At 44.0% G+C, this 24103-nt stretch overlaps 1 protein-coding gene across 1 annotated transcript in view; it reads right to left on the reverse strand.

The window, feature by feature from the left end:
• Positions 1-10280: 10280 nt before the first annotated feature.
• Positions 10281-24103, reverse strand: part of ip6k1 (inositol hexakisphosphate kinase 1) — a 34653-nt gene continuing 20830 nt past the window's right edge. The window contains exons 5-9 of the mRNA XM_083661007.1: positions 19145-19391; positions 18042-18223; positions 17484-17659; positions 15729-15962; positions 10281-14595 (exon numbers count right to left, since the gene is read on the reverse strand). Of these exons, the coding sequence (XP_083517133.1) occupies positions 13846-14595; positions 15729-15962; positions 17484-17659; positions 18042-18223; positions 19145-19391 (1589 nt within the window). The 3' untranslated portion in view covers positions 10281-13845. The remainder of the gene's footprint in view (positions 14596-15728; positions 15963-17483; positions 17660-18041; positions 18224-19144; positions 19392-24103) is intronic.

Raw genomic sequence — 24103 nt, forward strand, 5'->3', positions numbered from 1 at the left:
TTGCAGTGAAATTTGGGCATTGTCTTGGTTATGCATGACAGGTCCACAATTTCATCACATGCGCGTAGAGGGTGACACACGGGAGTGGTTTTTCCACTCCTGTCCCATCCCACCCCAAACACTCCAACAAAGTATTCCCGTCTTGTCCCAATCCCAGGCCAGGGTAAAAAAAAAAAAGAAATCCCGCTCCCATTTTTATGTTTTTGTCTTTAGGCAACACAATGATTTTGATTTTGACTTTTTTTAGATTACTTTGTGTTCTACTGCAGTTTTTAATTAACACCATTTGGCCATATTTATATATAAACACTCATCTATTGTTGTCATGATTCCCGCTCCCATTGACTTTTTCCCGTACCGTCCCAATCACGTGATTAATAGTGAAATTACTCCCAATCCTGTGGGAATCCCACGGGGAAAGAATGCCAACCTCTAATGCCTAGTTTACACTACAAGACTTTCCCCCCGATTTGACACAGGATTTCCAGTTGGGCTCAGTCTGTCTTTGTTGACTCTAGTCTGCAGTTGTTTACTGCAGTTGTTGTGCCAGTCAACAGCAAAATCTGTTAAGTGTATTCACCTTATGTTGCCACGCCCACTTTTTCTCTTCCGTGTAAGAAACAATTGTATTTGTTCTTCCGGTCCAGCGTTAGCCGGCCGGTAAACATCGATAAACTGTAAACTATGAATGAAGTTTGGCAACATTCAGCAGCTACACTGCGGCCAACTTCAGACATGCTCATAGCGTTACTGTTGCGAGGAGCCGATGGCTGTACCCGGTCAGCATTTAACGTTAGTTACAAAAGCACGTCGACAGTGTTTTCTCACTGCCAGTAGCCTACCGTAGGGGTTGACAGATACTAGCTAGTCCGACCGGCGGTCACACAGCAGCACTCCTCGCTGCTCAATAAAAATGTCCAAATAGGCGTTATTCTGATAAACTGGTCACATATTTGGAATGTTACGTTCTCATCCGAAAAAAATATTAAAACTTTATAACAGTTTTTTTTCCCTTGGAAACAGCTTTTTGGCAAGTCTAAAAATGATAAAGGTCGGAGTAATCTACTTCCGGGTCTAAAACGGAAAGACGATTACAAAATGACGTTATGCGGAAGCATATATGGGCAAATGATAAGGTGAATACTGGGTACAGATTTCTAATCTGCCTCCAGATTTCTAGTCTTCAAGTGTAAACTGCCTGGATGTAAAATAATATACATCTTCATCTGATTCCTTTTGTTCAAATATCATTGAACATCCAAGATGCCAACCAGTGTTGCCAGTTGGTAAATGTTGAATTATCATATGTGCACCCTGTGGCATTTTTTCCTTTATTTAGATGGGACAGTAGGCAGACAGGAAAGGTGGGGAGAGAGAGAGGGGATGAGATGCGGCAAAGGATTAGAACCCGCGTCAGCCACGCGAAGGACGGTCCGAGCCTCCGTCATACACGTGCTACCAGGTGAGCCACAAGGACACACCCCCATGGCACAATAGAGAGCCAAAGTGAAACGTCACTTCCTGCTTTCTCCCTGTACCAGCCCTGCAAAAAATATGAATGGCGGTGAATGGAGAATAACGTAACTTTTTTGATCCCGTTTGAATTGTGCCACGGGGTGCCAACGTTAATTTTGTCAATTTAAAACATAACTTTGCATGTAAAGAAAGTCACAGTTTGTCGTCAAACTGAAACGTAGGGGTTAGTTTCGTATAAAAACGACATCTCGTGGAAGCTCGTGGCATGACGTCGCCGGTCTTCAGCTTTGCCGGTAGAGAAAGTGACGTCACTTAGGCGACAGTGTATGTAGTCTTTCTGATTTATAACTTATAGTGCAACAGTTTGATGACAAACCTGCGGCTTTCTTGACATGCAAAGTTATGTTTTAAATTGACAAAGTTAACGTTGGCACCCCGTGGCACAATTTTAAACAGGATCAAAAAAGTAACGTTATTCTCTGTTCACCGCCATTCATGTTTTTTCCCAGCGCTGATACAGGGAGAAAAGCAGGAAGTGACGTTCACGTTGCCTCTCTATTCAAATGGGATCAGAAAAAGTAACGTCTCTCTCTGTTCACCACCATTCTTTCTTTTTTTGAAGACACTGGTGCGCATAGGGTCTGACCAGAAGGGGAGGGACTTTGGCTCTCTATTTGTTCGATTCGGGCCAAGGGAAAGTTTGACGTTTTTGATCTCAGGAAATCAATTATTTATTATTAGTTATTTATCAGTTTTTATTTTATTTTTTATATTTATTTAATCAATCAATCAGTGACAATGCATATTCATTTGTTTGAATGTTAATATTTCACATTTAGCCAGAGGCTATTTCCATCTGTGGTCCCTGCGGAAGGCTGATGCCACAACAAAAACACATAAGTAAAACATTGTATATAAAACTGAAGGAAAGCATCATATTACATGTAATATGTTACTTTTGTAATGAGTTACCCCCAACACTGGTGTGTGTGTGCCGCCGCCGACACATGTGTCTGCGGTGTCTGGTGATTTGTGACAAATAAAGATGGGCTTGTGCGTCCCCCCTCTTTCCTTTGTTTCATAATTGTGGAACGCACATACAACCATAATGTCAGCTGGTATTAATGGGACATTGGCCTCTGGCCATTCCAGCTTGAGCCACAGCGTTGAACTATGGTGTCAATATAATACTATACATGTAATAATACTATTACATTTAACTACTACAACAATATCCAATACATTCTTATGACAGACCTCTTGCATTTAAACTAAACTAAACAGAATCCCTGACTCTAAATGCTCCATTTGACAAGGGGAAAATATTTTTCTTACTGCCACCTGCTGGTGGTTACCGAAAATAACTCAACACGTGCAAGTCTTGGCAGCCTTCAGTAGAATGCAGCCGGCATGGTTCCAGTTCAGAGGACTTGCCTGACGCAGTAGAGCCGTCTGTTGCTGTGAACAGGATCACGAGCAAAAACATCAAAAATATAATAAAAGGGAAAAAGTGGTTGGGGGGGGGGGATGCCCAAGACGTCATTTACACCCTGTTTAAGAATGTGAGGTGCGATTACTGTCGCAATTTCATTAAAAGGGGTTCCCTGACTACTAGTAGGCTAATTCTCTTGTTTATTTTCTTTGCAGAGTATTTTCATTTTTAAAGATATTGAATATCAGCACAAAAATGATGGTATTGGCAGCTTCAGCTAGACGGTTTTAACTTGACAACAAAAACATTCTAAATTGAACCCCCGCTCACTTCCTGTTGCAGTGTTTGCTATGGAAATAAAAGAAAAAAAAACATTCAAGTGCAGCAGGACTGACCATTCTGTGCAAACCGTCTATACAGCTGAGCAGCGAAAACAAAAGTAACGATGTCGAGTGAATATTTCTGCAGTTTGCCGAATGCTGAGAAAAAGGAAGTGCTGTGGGGTTGCGCTCTGGTGAAAACCGTCTATAGAGAGAGAGAGAGAGAAAAGTGAATCAGGATCTGTCTTAAAAAACACATATGGGCCAAAGCCTGGGAATACTATATGTAGGCTGTTGCTTTGTCTAGAAGTGGGATACAGGCCTACGAGATCCTGGGCTGCAAAGGCCAGCAGCACACTCAGGGGTATACTGTACTGAATCAATCCACTATCCCTATTTTGATGAGCTTTGAAAGATGATTTGGCTGATGTGACGTGCAGCTTGTGATGTGACGTGCAGCTTGACAGTTTGGCTGATGTGACGTGCAGCTTGACAGTTGTGTTGGCTGATGTGACGTGCAGCTTGACAGTTTGGGTTCAGTAGGTTTCTACATTGTACAGTGCACTCTTATAGTGATCACCTTGGGTCAAATTGATCACTATAAGCGGATGATCATTATAACAGATTTTTTTCTTTTTCTTTATTTCTCATGCAGATTACCATCTAATTGACACTTGTATATGTATGACATGAATACAGTACATATAAAGTAAAGGAATGTTATTGACTTTAAAAATCCATCCAGTAAGTCAGGCCTCCAGCTGTTCCAAACACAGCGGTCTCACGTAGACATCAGAGACACCGCCAATCTCTCCACAGACGGAGATGGCGCGATCTCTCCATATCATACAGACATGCACCGAGTATCGCTGCTGTATCTTGTTGGCTCATTTTTGGCAGTTTCTAAGTAAAAAATAATAAAATTACTGTAGTCTTAAACATGTTTTCCGTTGTTCTCTGGTGGGACAAGGCCCATAATGATCACTATAAGCAAATTATTTAAACAGCATGTGTATAGGAATGATTCGGGACCAAGGTTTTTGATCACTATACGCGGTTGATCACTATAACCGTGATCACTATAAGCGGATTCCACTGTAATTTTTTAGTGCAGTACAGTAAATTGATTTTGCCGTCGCTTAATTGTTCAACAGATTCTCAAACATTGCTTACTGTTCTGTCTGGCAAAGGTCACAGGGTTTCTAAATCCAAGCTATGATTTGCTCTACCAAAGGGTAACCTATTTGGGATACATTTGTTCCCATGGGACTGACATTTGACACCTCAGCTGCTCCACAGCCCAGCACTGTTAGAGGCATCAAACACTTTTTATGTCTGGCAGGATACTGTTAGCAGTTATGTTGCCCCCTGCTCCTCGACCTTGAAACGTATCTTGCCGGTAACCCAAATCCCCCTGACTCTCTCTCTCTGTGGCTGCTGTCTCCTCCTTTGTCACTCTGTCTGAAGTGGCCACTCTGTACTGCCCCTGCTTTGCGTTGACCAGATTATGAGCTCAAGTAAACCATTTCAGCTGTGCTCCTTTGAGAAAGACGGTTAAGTCCCCTCACGGTGGTTCTCTCTCAGGTAGACGGGCAGGGACCCATTGGCCTACAGGTCGATTCCCTTTGCGTCCTGTCTGTGTGAGAACACTCCTGATAGCAGACGTTCATGGTGGAGGCAAAACTGTGGGCTCTTAAAGAAAGTGCACTGACCTGAAGGTAATTGAGGTCTGTTAAGGTCAACCTGGTGCACTGACCTGGAGGTAATTGAGGTCTGTTAAGGTCAACCTGTGAATGAGTTCAAGTCACTTGGGGTTATATTAGACTCCACTCTGACCTTCAAGAGTTATGTGAAAAAGGTGACAAATACTTTAAAATTCAATACTGTCATTCAGGCAGATCAGGACGTCTGGCAGAAAATGCTTTTGGGATGTTTCACCCAATGATATATTGATATATTGATAGATATATCAATATATATATATATCTATATATCTATCTATCTATCTATCTATCTATCTATCTATCTATCTATCTATCTATCTATCTATCTATATATATATATATATATATATATATATATATAAAGAAGCAATAAATAATATAATAATAATGAATAAAGAAGTATAGAAGTATGAATATAGCCTACTGAATTGCTATATATATATATATATATATATATATACAGTATATATATATATACAGTATATATATATATATATATATATATATATATATATATATATATATATATATATAGTCAGAATATATATATATATATATATATATATATATATATATATATATATATATATAGTCTTTGACAAAACAATTCACTTGTCACCATTGTCATATTCTTGAGAAATATAAGTTTCTTAGTACTGACCCAAAAGATCTGAATAGGTCACCTCATGTATAAGTCATTGCATGGCCTTGCACCACCCCAGTTCAATGATTTACATTAAGCAGAGGGCTGACAGCACTTGGCTCCTCCACCAGGGCCACGGCAAGACGGGAGTGTGAGGTGTCCTTCAGGCATGTGTGAGGTGTCCTTCAGGCATACAGTACCACCTTGGGACAAACTGTGCTGTCAGTCCAAAGTAGTACTGTACATTGTGGAACAGTCTATACCGCTCACAGTAACGGAGTGTCCCGGCACCTACTTTCAAAGCTCATTCGAAGGAGTGGCTCAAGGCAAACCAAGCATGTGACCACCTTTAATTAGACCTGTTGTCCAGTGTGCGGCTGCTTGTTTCAGCCTTGAGCCAAATCCTAAATTCAGTATTGTATCATGTATATTTGTAAATGTGTTATTACTTTTAGCAGTAACTCAGTAATATAACTTATCACTTATAGGATTTCAGTAATATTATACCAGTTACTTTGTCAAGTAACTCAAGTTACAAATTGAGTTACATTTTTTTAAATCAAAGCACATATTTACATCATTTCCTAATCAAATTGTTTGTTTTTCCGCAAATAACCACTATAGATGACAATAAGAAAGTAAAAGGATAACAAGGATAACAGGATTTACAATGTTTTGTTTACACTGACTTCAAGATGGTTGAAATAATTTTTCTGGATGGTTCCGGGGTGGCGATGTCATTCTGCTACTGCTGTTATTACAGTGAAAGTAATGCAAAAGTAGTGGAATAACTTAAGTAACAAGTTACTCTACACAGACAGTAATATTGTAAAGTAACGTATTACTTTCAAATGAAAGTAACTAGTAATATGTAGTATATTACATTTGGAAAGTAACTTGCCCAACACTGACACACACACACATACTGAGTGGCGCTGTGAAATTTAATCTCTGCATTTATACCATCCAGTCATGGGACCAACTTCAGTCATATAGTCATCGCTGGTCAGGTAACCATCTTCTGCATGTTTTTAGTGGAGGTACATACCGATGTTGTATGGAGGAAACGGGAGAGCTCGGGGAGAACATGCAAACTCCACACAGTAAGGGCTTTTTCATGAGATAGCCCACCTGGGCTGTAGGCACTGAGGACACAGGGGGGGACAGCCCTCATCAGCACCACAGTGTCCCAGGCGCTAATCAAATCCAGGACCTTCTTGCTGTGAGGTGACAGCGCTACTACTGCGCCACCGCCACCACAATTAACAAGAAAAGAACGTTTTATAAAGTAGAAAGCAACCTCCCATATTGAATGACATTGTTTTGGCTCCGCCCCCGTGTCGTGATGTCATTAAACTGGGCTACCCTGCTCGTTGAAGATTGAAGAGAAAGGGGCACCCCCGTTGTGACAAAGTGACACAAGGGTTCCTGTCCCATCTGCAGTATGACGAGCAGTGTTGGGGGTAACTCATTACAAAAGTAACATATTACATGTAATATATTACTTTTAGCAGTAACTCAGTAATATAACTTATTACTTATAGGATTTCAGTAATATTATACCAGTTACTTTGTCAAGTAACTCAAGTTACAAATTGAGTTACATTGAAAAAAATCAAAGCACATGTTTAAAAAAGATGCAATAATTTCCTTATTATCAAACTGTGTGTTTTTATGCAAATAACCACTATAGATGGCAATAAAAAAGGAAAAGAATAACATTTAGAATCTTGGATTGTTTACACTGACTTCAAGGCGGTTGAAATTATTTTTCGGGATGGTTCTGCGGCGGCGATGTCATTCTGCTGCTGCTGCTGTTGTTTTGGTAAAAGTAATGCAAAAGTAGTGTAATAAGTAACAAGTTACTCTACACAGACAGTAATATTGTAAAGTAACTTATTACTTTCAAATAAAAGTAACTAGTAATATGTAGTATATTACATTTTGAAAGTAACTTGCCCAACACTGATGACAAGTTGGGGAGAGAGAATGTGTTGATCCAAGGACTAATCAGAGTCGGCCCTGCGTACTGTAGCTTCCCCCAGCAAGGGAGCGAGGTAGTGCAGGAGGCACTGCTGCTGCTGCTGCTGCTGTGGTGCTTTAAATGTCAGAGTGGGCGACCTCCACCCCAACAGGGGGTCATAAGCATTGCATTCATAGCAAATGCAGTTTTTCATATTCATCATGAGGCCATGAGGCAAGATTGTGAAACACATTAGAACCAAGATTTAAATACATTTTGCTTTTCAGGATAATTTGTTAGTGAGAAGAGTAAGGGTTTGATTTTCCAACATTTGTAATCCGTCAGGCTGGCACTTATTTCACACCTAACAGCTGCAAAGCTACAAAGTGAAATCACGGCCCAAGAAAGGAAGTATATCTGCCACATGTATCAACTGGCAGAATATCAGTTTTATTTTTGACACACAAACTTCATACTTAAAATCTGATACTCACATAGCGTTCTGTTGCTGTGAGGATTTTATTGATGTATTTATGCCCCAGAACACTTTGCTAATATATAAAACAGAATGTTACCAATGAGGACTGAGAGAAAGAGGTATGAATATAGCCTACTGAATTGCTCTTCTTTACACTGTAGCATAAATTGAAACAGCAGTGTAGGAATCATATATATATATATATATATATATATATATTTATATAATATCTTTAAAGACCCCCTAAGGTGTTTATCTTCTTGTTCCTACAGTTGGATGAATATTGGAGCCAATCCCTGTCCAGTATTCAGCAGTTAAGCCCTTGTTTGTATGCTGTGATTGGCTAGTTAAGTTCTAGATAAGCCTGATTGGTTGCTTTGGAATATTTTTGATTTTATATAATACTTGTAATAATTATTATAATATAATTTATAATTATTATTATAATATAATGTTTAGCTTTTGTGATTATTCAAAATAGAGTAGTTTATATATACATCTTAAAACATGACTTTAGTTTTTTTTTTATCAGTATGAATTTTATCAGTTCCTCTCTCTGAACAGCAGAGGGCAGTCAGTACATTTAATTTATATAGGTTGATTCACTATCAGTGTAACAGGAGATCAATAAACAATATCAGTATGAATAGTAACACCATTAATCAGTATTCATACCATTTTAATTCAGTGTTGCTAATATTAGTCATGTCAACAATAGCTGTATTTATACCAATCAATATTATTATCATCAAGATGAATATAGTCAACTGTATTATTTATTTTGCTTTTCTAAAAAAAAAAATCGAATATCACTATTTTGTCAGTGTTATTATCAGCACTTATTTCAGTATTAATTTTGTCATTATTAATATATCAGTGCTGCAGTTGCTCTCCAGTGGTGACTGGAGGGCAGCGAGCACTCAGGATCATTTCAATATGTAGGCCTATATTAACACCAATATTACTGTTAACATTATTAATATTACTATTTAAACCACTACAATAGACTGTTTCAACTCGACAACATAAACATCCTAAATTCCCCTTGCAGTGTTTGCTACTAACTGACAGGACATAAGCTAGGTTCCAAACTGTTCCCTATAGCAACACAATTCTGTGTTCTATATGAAAACAAAAGCTGCCCCCACTACTTCTTCATCTTCATCTAAAATGTGCTCTCACGCATGGAGGCACACAGGAATTTATTTTGTTTTTGCAGATTTGAGGCCTATTTCATGGATTGAACACAACCCTCTCTACCATGTTACAGACTATTACCAATTATGTCACCAGCTTTTCCCCACCTCCACACACACACACACACACACACACGTCTTTATTACTGCTAGTAAACATGATTGTGAATTTTAGCTGTTTATCGAAGTAGCACTACATTCCAACACGTTCACACTCCCATTGTGTTGATTTGCGTCACTTTGGCATCTGTTGTTGACGTGCACGGTATCGTGTGGGTCATGTTTGGACGCACTGGGGTTGGTGTGAGGCACCCTGACGCACTGGGGTTGGGGTTAGGCACTGGTAGCCACTTGGTTGGGGTTAGGGTTTGGTAATGGACTTAAAGATAACAATCACATAACTGCAATTGCTTCAGCTTCAACCATTTACACATTATTATTGTAGCGTTAGGCCGGCGACCGACAGACCAGACCATGTACTGCTCAACACCTTAACCGCTCGAGCTAAAGAGCCAGCCCGATAGCTTGAGCAGTAGTGGAGGTGCCATTTCTGAAGCCTACGTTAATATTAACACAAGCAAACACGTTTGCACATAGCCTATTCCTAGATTATCATCCAAGAATTGTATTTGGCCTACGTCACTCGGTCCCCAAACTAAGCTGGTCGGGTTTGGGTATATGTGTTTGTGTCGGATCCGTTAGACCTACTTATTCCATTTTCTTTTAACAGTGCAAACAGCAGCGTTACATAGGCTATTCTTTTGAATAGAACAAGCCTGGTATGAAAGTTGAAATCATTAGTGCAAAAACATTTTAGATTTAAACTTAAATCGTCTGAACACAACAAAAACAAATGGCATGCTACATTTGTATAGGTAGGCTACAATGTAAATAGCCTACTCAATGTGTAGTTCTGAAAGTATAATTTCAGAACTACTTTTGTTGAGGTAACTGGAAAACTTTCCTGCAGAATAGATAAAAACTTGGAAAACCCTACACAAACAACACAAACAATTTTTTTTCTTAAATAAATGTTTTATAGCTCACATTCAAAGTTGTCATAAAGATGTCATATTATAATTCTTAAAAAAATATCCATCCATGCAACAACAATAAAGGAAAACAACAAAAAAGATACTTTAGGGGTGGTAATATTTATATTTCTATAATATATATTTTTTTCTACAAGAGAAACTCTCATCTATGGAGAACCAGATGACATCACCACAGAGGAGACCAATCACACCTCGTCCGTTTTGATTGACGTGCATTTTCACTGCAAAAAAAATGACAAGCTCAGCAACTGTTTTAACCCACTGAGACTGAGCCAAGCTTATTTATCAATATACTAGGTCCAATTGAAATTTCATGACAATTCCACTGATGACAATAAAATAAAATGAAATAAAATAATAAAAATCTTGTTTGAACTTACACACTCAGGGTAGGAAACTATGGCCGAGCTGTGCCCTGCTGTAGCTGTGTGCCAAGATTTCATACAAACATTGGAAATCAATCTTTTCACGACACAGTTGAGGAGTTCCAAAATGAGATTAGACACCACTTGGAAAAGTGACACCTACACAAACAGCATTAAACCCAATGTGACTTTTTTTTTAAAGATGGTAGGGAAATGAAGTCCTTGGTTTGAGTAAACCAGACGGATCCTCTAGCTTTTACCCAATAATGAACATTATGGAATTGTTTCCCTCCAAAATAGAGCTGTGGAAATGTAGCCTGGTAAACCATTCCGATCACGTGATTTAACATTCTGTTTCGTTCTGCGGGCCCGTCTGGCCTCTAGCCCGGGGCAGGCGGGACCGTCTGGCCTCTAGCCCGGGGCAGGCGGGACCGTCTGGCCTCTAGCCCGGGGCAGGCGGGACCGTCTGGCCTCTAGCCCGGGGCAGGCGGGCCCGTCTGGCCTCTAGCCCGGGGCAGGCGGGACCGTCTGGCCTCTAGCCCGGGGCAGGCGGGACCGTCTGGCCTCTAGCCCGGGGCAGGCGGGACCGTCTGGCCTCTAGCCCGGGGCAGGCGGAACCGTCTGGCCTCTAGCCCGGGGCAGGCGGGCCCGTCTGGCCTCTAGCCGGGGCAGGCGGGCCCGTCTGGCCTCTAGCCCGGGGCAGGCGGGCCCGTCTGGCCTCTAGCCCGGGGCAGGCGGGCCCGTCTGGCCTCTAGCCCGGGGCAGGCGGGCCCGTCTGGCCTCTAGCCCGGGGCAGGCGGGACCGTCTGGCCTCTAGCCCGGGGCAGGCGGGACCGTCTGGCCTCTAGCCCGGGGCAGGCGGGACCGTCTGGCCTCTAGACCGGGGCAGGCGTTTTCACAAATTACAAAGTCCACAGGCTAATCAGGGACCTGCCTCATAGTTGCCATCATAACCGGCCAATCGGGGACGCCACTGGAAAAAACAGTAATGGCTGCTCCCATGGCTCTGCGGCTCCCGAAGCAATGAGCGGTATGTTAACATTCGCCGAGTTTACACAGCCATGAGTGCAGTCATTGCAGAAATAGACCCAATAACAACAATTAAACAACAGGAGTTATGTACCAACGAGTTTCTCGGCGGAAAATACCTTTTCGCTGTACTTCTGAGTGGATTTGACGCCGATTGGCTGAAGGACTGGATTTGGCGACGCTGATTGGCCGAAGGAGTTGTCTGTCAAGGTAAGTAGTCCCACCCACTGAAATGACTGTGGACGGCTTGAAGTCCAGACCGATACGTAGAGCGAAACAGAACGTCAAGATGGTTTTAACCAGGCTCGTGGAAATGAAGTCTTGTCTGTTGCTTACTTCTCGACTTCAATGATTCATGTCTCTCTGTGGGTCTGCTTTGACTCTGTCGTGCCCCAACGGATGGGTGGGAGGGGGAGGAAGAGGAAGAGGAAGAGGAGAGGTGGGTGTGGAGGGGAGGGGGCGGGGATGAAGCCAACCATCTGGATCTATTCTGTCCTACTGTCCTCTAAAACAGCTCAACAGCCAAATGGTCTTCTCAAGGTGTGTGGGTGTGAGTATAGTGTGAGTGTAGTGGGCAGAGCCCTAGATAGACAAGAGATTCTCCACAGCAGGTTGCAGCGGCGGCCATTGTGGACCGTACAGTCCTGCTTGATGGCTGTTGCCATAGTAACCAACTGCACTTTTAGACTGGCCATGGTGATGTTACAGGGGACATTGTTCCATATTTACAGCTAACACTGCTTCGTTCTAGAGAAGACCATAGCACGACCTGGACTAAGGCTAACTGTCCATATAGCGTTTTTTTGTTTTGTTTGTTTGCTTGTTTTTCTGAGCGCCAGCACCCCTTTTCCCTTTTGCAATGGCAAACGGCAGCAAGGCACACAGAAGTGCTGCAGCCGGCGTTTTTTCACAAGTTGAGAAATGTTGTCAACGTCAGAAAAGCGCCGGATGACGTTTCCTCCGCCGACCAATCGCGTTGACGGAGATCCTGGCCGTTTCCCATAGCAACAACAACAAATATGGAGGAAGTGAAAATGGAGAAATAGGACATTGTAATCAGTGAATTGAAGTTACTCTAGCAGCGATCATAAAGGCAGTATGGATTATACCGGACATGTATTGGAAATATCTGGTAAACCTTTCGATAACACTGTATTGTCTGCTAGAAGAGCTAACTAGCTGATTACTGAGCTGGCAGCTGTTAAGCTAACGTCAGGTGACGTTATCATTATCCACATTTTATTTCCTCCTCACAAAAAGCGCCCCAGGCAGTGCTTCTTCCAGGCAAAAGAACACTGAAAAACGCTGTATGGACACACACTCTGTTAGACTCTTAAAAGACGAGCTGAACCCAAGTGGCGCGAGGGTCGGTCACGTATGAGACTGAAAACAGATATTGCCTGAGATGAAAGAGGGTTGAGAGGCGGGCCATAGCGTGTCGATGATTTGATTTGACAGTTCTGGGCACTGGAGTTGGCCTTGACCAATCCTGGCGTGTTCCACCCCCAAATCGAGCGTGTTGTGGGGCTACGCGAGTGGGCTTAGTGAGAATGAAGCAGCTGGCTGCTTCCGTGTGGAGCGTCGACTACTAGCCCCGGTAAAGAGCCACGGTAAATACAATATTCCTGGAATGCGAGTTTAACAAACCAGTTACATGTCCTATGCATTCTACATCAAATGAAGGCATTACCATTTGCTTTATTTTATATGTTACATACTTATTGGCCAAGTTATTAGTTAGTTTGTGGGCTAGAAATTCTGCCAGGTTACAGGCAGTAGGCGGCCATTTGCCTGCAGAATGTTCTCCTCAAAATGAAGATTGATTGACAGCTGTCCTGTCGTGATATGATTGGTTGAAATGGGGTAGAAATTTGATAGTACTAGCTGACGTCAGCATACTGTAGATGACTGTTATGAATGAAATCTTGAAAAATTAACTTTTGATGTGGAAAAAGTGTGAAAAACTAAAGAAATTTGATTTTTGTGAAATTACAAAAATACATTATTAAATAGGTGCACCGAATACCCAGGTATGTGAACTAAAATAAAATAAAAAAGTAATTTTTGGGTTCAGCTCGTCTTTAAGAACAGACACATTTGAAACACAGTCTTAACTCTGTCTGTCTATGACTCTGGTGACCTGGACTAACGTGTGTACTGGGAGCTACAGTAGGCTGTCTTCCTGCAGGCCCTCCAGGATGCGGACCAGGCTCTCCAGTCCGAACACGTAGCCGCGGTCCGGCCCGTCGTGCACCGCCGTGTCGCCGCGGAAACCCTTGGACGTGGAGTGGGCGAAGTCGATCATGCGAACTTCCACCAGGGGGGGCTGGCGGGGTGGGGGGGTGGTTGACTGGGGACCGGTCTGAGAGAGGACGGGGAGCTGGGGACCGGTCTGGGGGAGGCTGGCAGCAGAGGGCTGGGGACCAGTCTGGGGGAGGGGGGAAGTGAAATTGGTTGCGAGAGGGGGAGAGAGGGGAGGGCGCTGGGGCTCTGGGCGGCCCTGAGTGAGGGGAGGGCGCTGGGGCTCTGGGCGGCCCTGAGAGAGGAGGGGGCGCTGGGGCTCTGGGCGGCCCTGAGAGAGGAGGGGGCGCTGGGGCTCTGGGCGGCCCTGAGAGAGGAGGGGGCGCTGGGGCTCTGGGTGGGCTTGAAGCGGGGCGGGGTGGGGTTGGGGGGTGCAGTCTGTCGTGATGGGCTGGGGAGGACGGGGAGGGGTCAGTCCAGGTCCCGCCCCCAGGCCAGTCCCATGCTCCAGGCTTTTGACCGTGTCCTTTCCACAGGGAGCGAGCTGCGGCTGGCCCTCGGGGGGCTGCGGTGCTTCAGGCCGGGGGCCGCCATGGGGCTCTGCGGGGACCAGGGGAGTCTTCTGCCAGGCTGCATGCTGCTCAGTGTGGCGGACTGCTGGACCATCTGGGTCCTAAAAACCAAGATCAAATACACATTAACCCGGTTGTTGTCCAGGTATATGAAATTCGTTAAAGTAGGCTTTAGTCAAATCATGTAATATTTGTGCTTACGTATGATTTGTGTCTTTGATGTGTTGAGAAGTGGAAGTGCTAGTTTAAAGCCCCCTACATAATATGATCCGCGGAAAAACAGCTCTGCCCCCGCTGTGCCATTGTTTTCATCATTTACCAAATGAACATCGTGCTGTATTGAAGAAGAATATGTAATATATAATCACCCCCCCGTATAGTTGTCATGAACGGGGAAATTAGCCATAGAGACCCAAACCGTTTTTGTAACAGGTTGTAAACATGTTTATTTCTGTTGTAAAAGGCATTTTAACATGGGGGGTGAATGGGGAATGACTCCATTTTGGAGACATCCTCAAGTGGCCATTCAAGGAACTACAGTTTTTCTTACTTCAGCATTGGCCTAATTATTCTGGTTTTGACCCTAAAATAACACATAAATTAAACGCTGAACATTTCCACTTTGGTTTGGACCAAAGAAAACCAACTGTAGATGTGATCTCAATCTGCTGTACGCAGTGAGCTCCACACCCCTGGATGTGATCACAACACCCTGCACACACTGAGCTCCACACCCCCTGGATGTGATCACAACACCCTGTACACACTGAGCTCCACACCCCTGGATGTGATCTCAACCTGCTGTACACAGTGAGCTCCACACCCCTGGATGTGATCACAACACCCTGCACACAGTGAGCTCCACACCCCCTGGATGTGATCACAACACCCTGCACACACTGAGCTCCACACCCCTGGATGTGATCTCAACCTGCTGCACACACTGAGCTCCACACCCCTGGATGTGATCACAACACCCTGCACACACTGAGCTCCACACCCCCTGGATGTGATCACAACACACCTGCACACACTGAGCTCCACACCCCTGGATGTGATCACAACACCCTGCACACAGTGAGCTCCACACCCCTGGATGTGATCACAACACCCTGCACACACTGAGCTCCACACCCCCTGGATGTGATCACAACACCCTGCACACACCGAGCTCCACACCCCTGGATGTGATCTCAACCTGCTGCACACACTGAGCTCCCCACCCCTGGCTCACCTTTCCCTCATAGATGATGAGCAGCGAAGAGGAGTAGAAGCGATAGGAGGCCTGTCCCTCCAGCACCGCCTTCAGGCTGCGAAGCTTGCTCAGGATTGGCTCAAAGAGGTCCCGCCTCAGACCCTGGCCGTTGTGCATGTACTGGTAGAGGGCCTGGCGGAAGCCTTCGATCGACAGGTCACGGCCGTAATACTTGTTCCTGCAGAGGTAGTGGCCGGTGTTCATCTGGTACACCTACAGAGAGAGAGAGAGACAGAGGCCATCAGGTGTTCATCTGGTACACCTACAGAGAGAGAGAGACAAAAGGCCATCAGCTGAAACTTATTTTTTTATCAAGCTGCGGTTTTCCCCCGTTTTCTTCTCAGTTGGACTCGGCCAATTGACCTATCGCTAAGCTCCACCCCCTTAGCTACCTGCTGCTCACTCGGACAAAAAAACAGCACGCCGACTAGAATAAATGGCAGCCGTCACTGTCAAAGCTATATCCCAAGAGGCTCTTCGCAACCTTTTGAGACCCGATATCATCTAGAAGTCATCAAAAAGTACTTCATTATACCATGGAGGGAGATGTACAAAAGTTAAACGTAGATGGGTGGGTGACACAAATAGAGAGTTTACAGGTCACAGTGGGTTTCCATCCACCGGTTTAATGCACATTTTAAATTTGCGCATTAAAAAACCTGAGTGGAAACGCTGCAAAATTCGAAAAAAAAACGCACGCTCGAGGGAGGTGCTGAAACGGAGAACTCAAAACCAAAAATGGTACGCGTTTTGTCGACGGTCACGACTCGCGAGTGTCCGTGCAGCCAAGTGACGTCACACCAGCAGACACGTCCCTTTGCGAGGCTCCTGTGTGGCGAGTTTTCGCCTGGCCCAAATGTTCTAACTACGCGGACGGGAGGACAAAGTGGAGATTTTCAAAAATAACGGTCACTCCAGGAGGAGAAACCCTCAGTATAAAAACTCCAAACCTTTTCTCACTAGGATTCCATGTCTCTCTTTTCCATGCGACAGTCCATACGTCTAGCACAGTGGTTCAGTCCATACATCTAGCACAGTGGTTCAGTCCATACGTCTAGCACAGTGGTTCAGTCCATACATCTAGCACAGTGGTTCAGTCCATACGTCTAGCACAGTGGTTCAGTCCATACGTCTAGCACAGTGGTTCAGTCCATACGTCTAGCAGAGTGGTTTAGTCCATACATCTAGCACAGTGGTTCAGTCCATACGTCTAGCACAATGGTTTAGTCCATACGTCTAGCACAGTGGTTCAGTCCATACGTCTAGCACAGTGGTTCAGTCCATATGTCTAGCACAGTGGTTCAGTCCATACGTCTAGCACAGTGGTTCAGTCCATACGTCTAGCAGAGTGGTTCAGTCCATACGTCTAGCACAGTGGTTCAGTCCATACGTCTAGCACAGTGGTTCTCAAACTTTTTTTGGCTTCAGTACCCCCTTTACCAAACTACATTTTACATTTTTCAGAAAACTCTAGCACATGTTGTAATGAATGAATGATAACCCAACTTTTTTTTAAAGAAATAAGAAATGGAGTGGAAGAGTTGCAATTAGTGCCTCCTGAGTAGATTTATTTAATGTTTCATTTATTTTCATGATTTATTCTTAAATTTTTCCACTTTCCTTTTTCTCTCGAGTAGCCCCTGTAGTACCTCCGCATACCCCTAGGGGTACACATACCACAGTTTGGGAACCACTGGTTAGTAGTACCAGAGCAGCGGTAACAGCTGTTGGTACCTGCATGCCACAGACTCGGACTCCGAGCGTGGCTGAAGTGCTCTCTTCACATTTCTTCATCTGCCGGGCGGCCTTCTCCTCAGAGGCGTCGTCTCCGTGCTGCCTGGTGCCCATCTTCAGATCCAGGATGCAGGGGTAGGAGAAGTGGTGAACCACGTTCTCCAGCAGCAGGAACTCTGGGAAAACACAGCCGCTAAGGAAGAACACCGCGGAACTCTGGACAACCAACCGCCTGCCTGCCTGTCTCTTAACACCTTATCTGTCCAGACTGCTTCACAGTCATCAGCTCCCCAGCAGTTATTATAGTTTTGTATTTTTCTTCTTCTTTTTGTGTGCGTGTTCAATTCAGTTTAGTGTCGGTTAGTTTGCAGAGTGGGTTTTGCTCCTTTCGGTTGACTTTTTATTGTTTAAAAATGTTTCATTTTAGTTCAGTTTTTATTAGTTTGTGAAATACTGAATAGTTTCATCGTAAGGGCGGCTGCCGAGTGTCATGTCAGCAAATGTGATTGGCTGAGGGCTGCTGAGGGTCGGCCAATGTGATTGGCTGAGGGAGGATACTGAAGAGCTTGCGGTCCTTGGATTCCGAGCGCATGCGGTTGAGCTGCTGCTTGTGGCAGCGGAGACTCCAGGGGTTGTGGCTGATCTGTTCTGAACTCAAACCGCTGTTCCAGTCCAACATCTGGAAGGGAACGTCTGAATGGATCAGGAGGTCCAGCCTGGGACTCTTCAGCTCCACCAGGCTGGAGAGAGCAGAGAGGAGAGAAGGAGAGGAGAAAGGAGGAGAGAAGAAAGCAGAGGAGACTTAGGAAAGGAATACCAAATTACACACAATTTTCATGACTGTAGGATTGTGGTGTAATGAAGGGCGGCTCTTATAGTCCAGGCATTTTACGCAAATATGTGGGTCAACCTCACACTAATTGCAACAAAACCAAACTCAACTGATTTTGTATCCTCAATATGTCCTCAATGAAGGAAAAACAGTGTTAAGGAAATGTATGAAGGGAAAGTTTTGAAAATGACCTAAATATGATGGTAGCCTATGGAAGCCTATGGAAGCTTTTTTTTTTTTTTTTTTTATGTGCCATAAATCTCATCACTTATGTGTGTATGTGTTTTTTGCTTCAAGGAGGAAAAAAAAAAAAAAAAAATGTTAAAAAATGGTAGCATCATATAGGTCATTTTCAAAAATTTCCCTTCATACATTTCTTTTCCTTCATTGAGGACATATTGAGGATACAAAATCAGTTGAGTTTGGTTTTGTTGCAATTAGTGTGAGGTCAAGTGACATTTTTACTGGACTATTACTGTATAAATGCTGAGAGTGACAATGAAAATTTGTTTTAAAATGAGCCAGTCACATGTTTTGATTTTGATGCATTTTTCTAAATTACTAAAGTATTTCTTTTTACACTTAATTTTTGTTATAAACTGATAGATTTCAGGACTTCTACAAAGGTTTCATTCCCAAAAGAAAGTACAGTCCTGGAAAGCAAAATTTCAAATTCCATCATTTTTCCAGAATATTCCTGACTCGACAACATGAGAAATCTAAAAGATAGATGAAAATTAAAACATAAAAACATCAGGATTTATGCAATTGTGACATAATGGGATGTGTAAATAATGACAACACAAAAAAACGAGTGAGGCCGACATACATGTCGGCGGCGTCGGCGTCGTGCGACTCCCTCCGGTCGGGCCGCTCCTCCTTGTGTTCGGAGCAGGAGGAGGAGCGGTGGAGGCTGCGGCGCGAGTGCTTCCTCCTGGGCTGCTCTCTGTCGGGGGCGTCTCGCTCCTCCTGCTCCCCGCCCGGGCCCCCGCCCTCCAGGCTGCTCTCCACGTACGGGTAGGCCACCAGGTTGATGTAGCCGTCAGAGTCCACTTCAAAACACACCAACACCACACCTGGCAGGACGCGGGCCAAACATCTTTTTATTTATTTATTTGCACAATTTAAAAACCAGAAACAAACAAAATGCAAACAACTAAATAATGTGCGGGTAGAGACGGGAAACCCTAGAATGTCTTATAGAGTGACTCTACCTAGAAAACCAATATTAAAGGAACAGCTCACCCTAAAATCCAAAATACATATTTTCCTCTCACCTGTAGTGCTATTTATCCATCTATATAGTTTTGGGATAGTTGCCTGCGTTTTGGAGATATCGGCCGCAGAGATGTCTGCCTTCTCTTGAATACAATGGAACTGGATGGCACCCGACTTGTAGTGCTCGAAGCACCAAAAAAATACATTTGAAAAACTCAACAGCATTGTCTCTTTCCAGACATCATGAGTATGTAGCAATACTCTATGGTTTATGTGTTCTTGTGTGCTGTACCACATTTTATTGCTGCTGTTGTCTTGGCCAGGTCTCCCTTGTAAAAGAGATCTTGCATCTCAATAATGGCACTTCCTGGTTAGACAAAGTTTAAATGAAAAAAATAAAAAGTAACTTCAGTTCAGAGTTCAGTTTCCTGATTGAGGCCACAGTCTGGAAAGAAAAGTGACATGACCATGACCATGACCACGCCTGGTTGCAGATCATCACAAGTTGTATGCTTGTTAAAAAGTCCAGCCAGTAAAGTCCTGGGAACCCATGGACCCCCATGAACTCTGTAGCTTCTCGCTGTCTGTCCAAATTAAATTATACTGTCAGTTTGCTCCAAACTGAAGGATCTAAAAGAGTCTCCCAAACAGGCAAAATGAAGTCTTCAAAATGTGACTTCTTCTGCCACTTGGGGGTGCCAAGGTGCAACGTTTGCAAGGGAAGCTTTAAAGCTGAATCTTATTTCATTGAAGCCTTCCTTTCCCCGCCTCAGCAGCTGTCCGTCTGTTATTTTAACCGCAGGACTATGACAATGGGCAGACCGCCAGGGCTTAATATAGACTCCTTATGGACTGCTGTTGTCATGACACTAGGACCCACAACAACAAGGGGAAGTGGTCCCGTTACTGCAGGTCACTGGTTTGATCCCCAAAACAACCGGGGGGGATCCATCAGGAAACTTCTGAGGGAAAGGAATGTGGGGAGGTCAGGTCAGTGGGGCAGTAATACTGTGTTTCACTAAACAACACAATTGATTGAGCCTATGCTGATTTCATGAAGGTTTTCCCAATGTCTGTCCTAAAGGAGTTTGGTCGCTCTTTCCTGGTCAAAATCCTCTGCCGCACAGGAAGTGGAACAAGAAGAAGAACTGGGAAGTAGTTAGCATGAGCAGCGATAGCCATTGTTGTCACGACCTGGTCTGAGTCACTACCAGAGGCTGCGTTAGTTAGACTTTCACTTTCTCGTTTCATTTTGAGAGCCAGGGTTGTTAACACATTGGGTGCCAGCCATGTTTTCATTCCTGTAGGTAAGTTGTGCCAGGGGTGTTTTTGACGATTCTGGCTCATTTTAGAACAGCCGAGGATTCTTTTCTGTTAAGAATTCATGAACACCAATCATCTAAAAATAACTAATAGAATGTGTGCTTTCTCTGTCTAAAAGAGTTAGTTTGCAGAGTTAGTAGTTATGTAGATATTAGCCGTTGAGTACAGCATGGTTTCAGCGTCTGGAAATTTATTCAGAGATAAATGGCTTTTTGTGAAACAGTCACTTTAACCATTCATTTTTGGCATCAGTAAGACCGTCAGACATTCTAAACAATAGTTTTGAACAGTAATTTCCTCCATAACAACAGGAAACACCCCTCTCATTCAAACTCCTCCCTCCGTGTGTCTTCTCCTCTTCCTCCTGGCTCTAACAGCGGGCGTGTCAGAAGCGCGTTGTGCTGCCTGCCTGTCTGTCTGCGTGCCTGCCTGCCTGCTTGCCTGCGTGCGGGGACGAGTCTGAAATGGATTACTGTAAAATCGCCAAGCCATTTCCTTGAATGGCTTGCTCCCGCGGTGTGTGTGTGTGTGTGTGTGTGTGTGTGTGTGTGTGTGTGTGTGTGTGTGTGTGTGTGTGTGTGTTCGCGCGTTGCTCCGCGGCTCTGGGGGGGAGGGGATCTCTGTCCGTTCTGTGTGTGTGTCTCCGGCTTCTGACTGTAAAATCGCCAAGCCATTTCCGCGGGAGGCGGCTGCTTTTATGGTACGGGTCCCGTGGCTGTGGCTTCTCTCTGTATCTGTCGCCACTTAGTGGTCGGTAAAATAGATTACACACATGCTCTTGCTCCTATAGTTATCTCGAAGATGTAAAAGGGGTTGATTGATGTCCCACCGTCAAAAAAACATGTAAGACGAGTTATTTCGGCTCTGGCACTTAAGCGTTGGATTATGTAAGACGAATTATTTCGGCTATGGCACTTAAGGTGTTAAAAGCTCTGTCATAATATATTATTACCCGTGTTAAAACAGCCTTCAGATTTTCCTGTCATTGTTTAAAAAAAATAAATGTGTAAAAGACGTAAAATATTCGGTCAACGTGACCACCGGTCACTGCCCGGTCTGAGTGGCGTATGTGCTGCTGTCGCTGCCTGAGATGTGAGCCGTGCATGCATGAGCGTAAACGCTTTACGGCACAGACCCTAAACGTCGGCCATTAAGCTCACTACCACAGATGAATGTGTATGTAATGGGGTTGATGTGGACTCACTAGCCAGCTATAGCTTTTATGTTGCCATGGCCATTTTATTTTCAACGTTAATGTTAGCGAGTTGACTAGGCAACTGATGTACCAAACAAACCCATTATGTTTCACATCAGCCAAACTGGTGATAAATCTAATTCCATAACTGGATACTACTTTGCTTCCAATGCAAAAATAGCCTACATTGGCTGTGGTAAAACTCACATCTACAGTTGACTTAAATGGGGCAGTGTCAGTGCGAATGCGTGACTCAGAACGCGTGACTCACATCAGGTAGTAATAGCATCAATAGTAATGCCACACTGTTTGCAGGTGATGGGCCCTATCGTTGCATCGGCGCAGTTTCTAGGCCGAGCGGCAGGCGCAGATCAAAGCAGTGGGCGTGGACAGGCGCACTTGATATCGTTGTGCTGGCGCTAGATGCAGCCCAAAGCATTACAACCACGCCTTTTAGGCGTAAAATTATGCACTGTCATGCTCATTGGATAAGTGCAATAAACGAATGGCACGCTTGCCTTTTTAGCTCCAATTCCACTGGTCCCGCAAAACCAGAGGAAACCCAAGCCTCTGATCCCCCCCCCCCCCCACCTCCCTTCATCCCGTCTGTCTCCATATATCGGCTATTATTCCATATTATGATGCTTCTCAAACCAATCTAACTGCAGTTTAAATACTGCAAGCATGTAAATACGCTACACTATAGCAATATCAAAGTGAAAATAATGTTCTATGCATCAGCTAGAAAAATATAGCCTATTAGATTGGTGAAAGTTTGTCCAGAAAGATATCATTTTCTCTCGCCTGCTGCAGGAAGGATGATGCACATAAATATAGCCTACATTATGTCAAGTCATTGCATAAATGTGTTTTTATTGTAAAACTAAATGTGAAATAGGGCCAAGTTATTGGAGGGACATCACAGTATAGCAGATGCCATTAGAAGCGCGTTCCGAAGCGCGTTCCGCTGTTACTTCTCTAAATCACGTTAACTCGACAAGGGGTATATATAGGCCCAGGAGGACATATATGTTTCACATAGGGTGGTGTTTTCATTTCGATGATTTATTTGGTCCAATATTGAAATGTTCTACAATTGCAGGCTGTGTTACCATTACACATTATTTTAGATCGACCTTTTATATCTATTTCGCCTCATTTGGTTGCTATTTAGTAGCGAAATTTAGTACCCAATTGCATGCTGGGGCATTCACAGGCAGTCAGAGAGAGACAGTCGTATTGTGCCTGTCAGACTGCCTGCAGCCTCAAAGCGGTACGGACGGAGTTGTTTTACCCAGGCTGGAAGCGTTGTCACACAGGCTTGTGACAGTAACTCAACGCGGAAGGATTTATTTCACAATAAACTGGTAAACGCACACCAATGCCTGCTCCTGTCAGTAGGAGAGAGGGAGAGAGTGACACAGAGAAGGGTGACAGAGGAGAGAGGGGACGGACTGGCCCATTGAATAGGCCTGCTTTTCAAAGGCGCAAGGCGCTAAATTAACGGCAGGTCGGAAGATAGGAGTACGCCGGTATTTAGCGCCGACACGCCCACTTTGGCCCATTCTGGGACTGCGCCACGCCCATTCGGCCTAAAGCCCATTTGGCAGCCTAAAGCCATATTGATATCGTCCCAAAACAGGCGCAAGGCACGTTTTTTTGCGTTTAAGGCCCGTTTTAGCGCCGAAGGCCTGTGGGAGAATAGGGCCCGATGTGTGTGAAGAGCAGTGTAGAAACAGCCGCGAGCATTACCAGTTCACATCAAAACAAACATGTAATAACATGATAGTAGCATGTTGCTAACATGTGATAACATGTTAGCAACATGTTAGTAATAACAAACATGTAATAATATGACAGTAACATGTTACTAATAACAAACATGTAATAACATGACAGTACCATGTTACTGAGTAACCTCTCCTTACTTCCCCTACACCACCACCACTGTCTCTCTTCACCTCGCAGCTTCTCTCCTCTCCTGCTCTCCCTCCCTCCCTCCCTCCCTCCCTCTCTCCCTCTCTCTCTCTCTCTCTCTCTCTCTCTCCCTCC

Source organism: Poromitra crassiceps, assembly GCF_964638095.1.
Source record: "Poromitra crassiceps genome assembly, chromosome: 25".
Lineage (NCBI taxonomy): Eukaryota > Metazoa > Chordata > Actinopteri > Beryciformes > Melamphaidae > Poromitra > Poromitra crassiceps.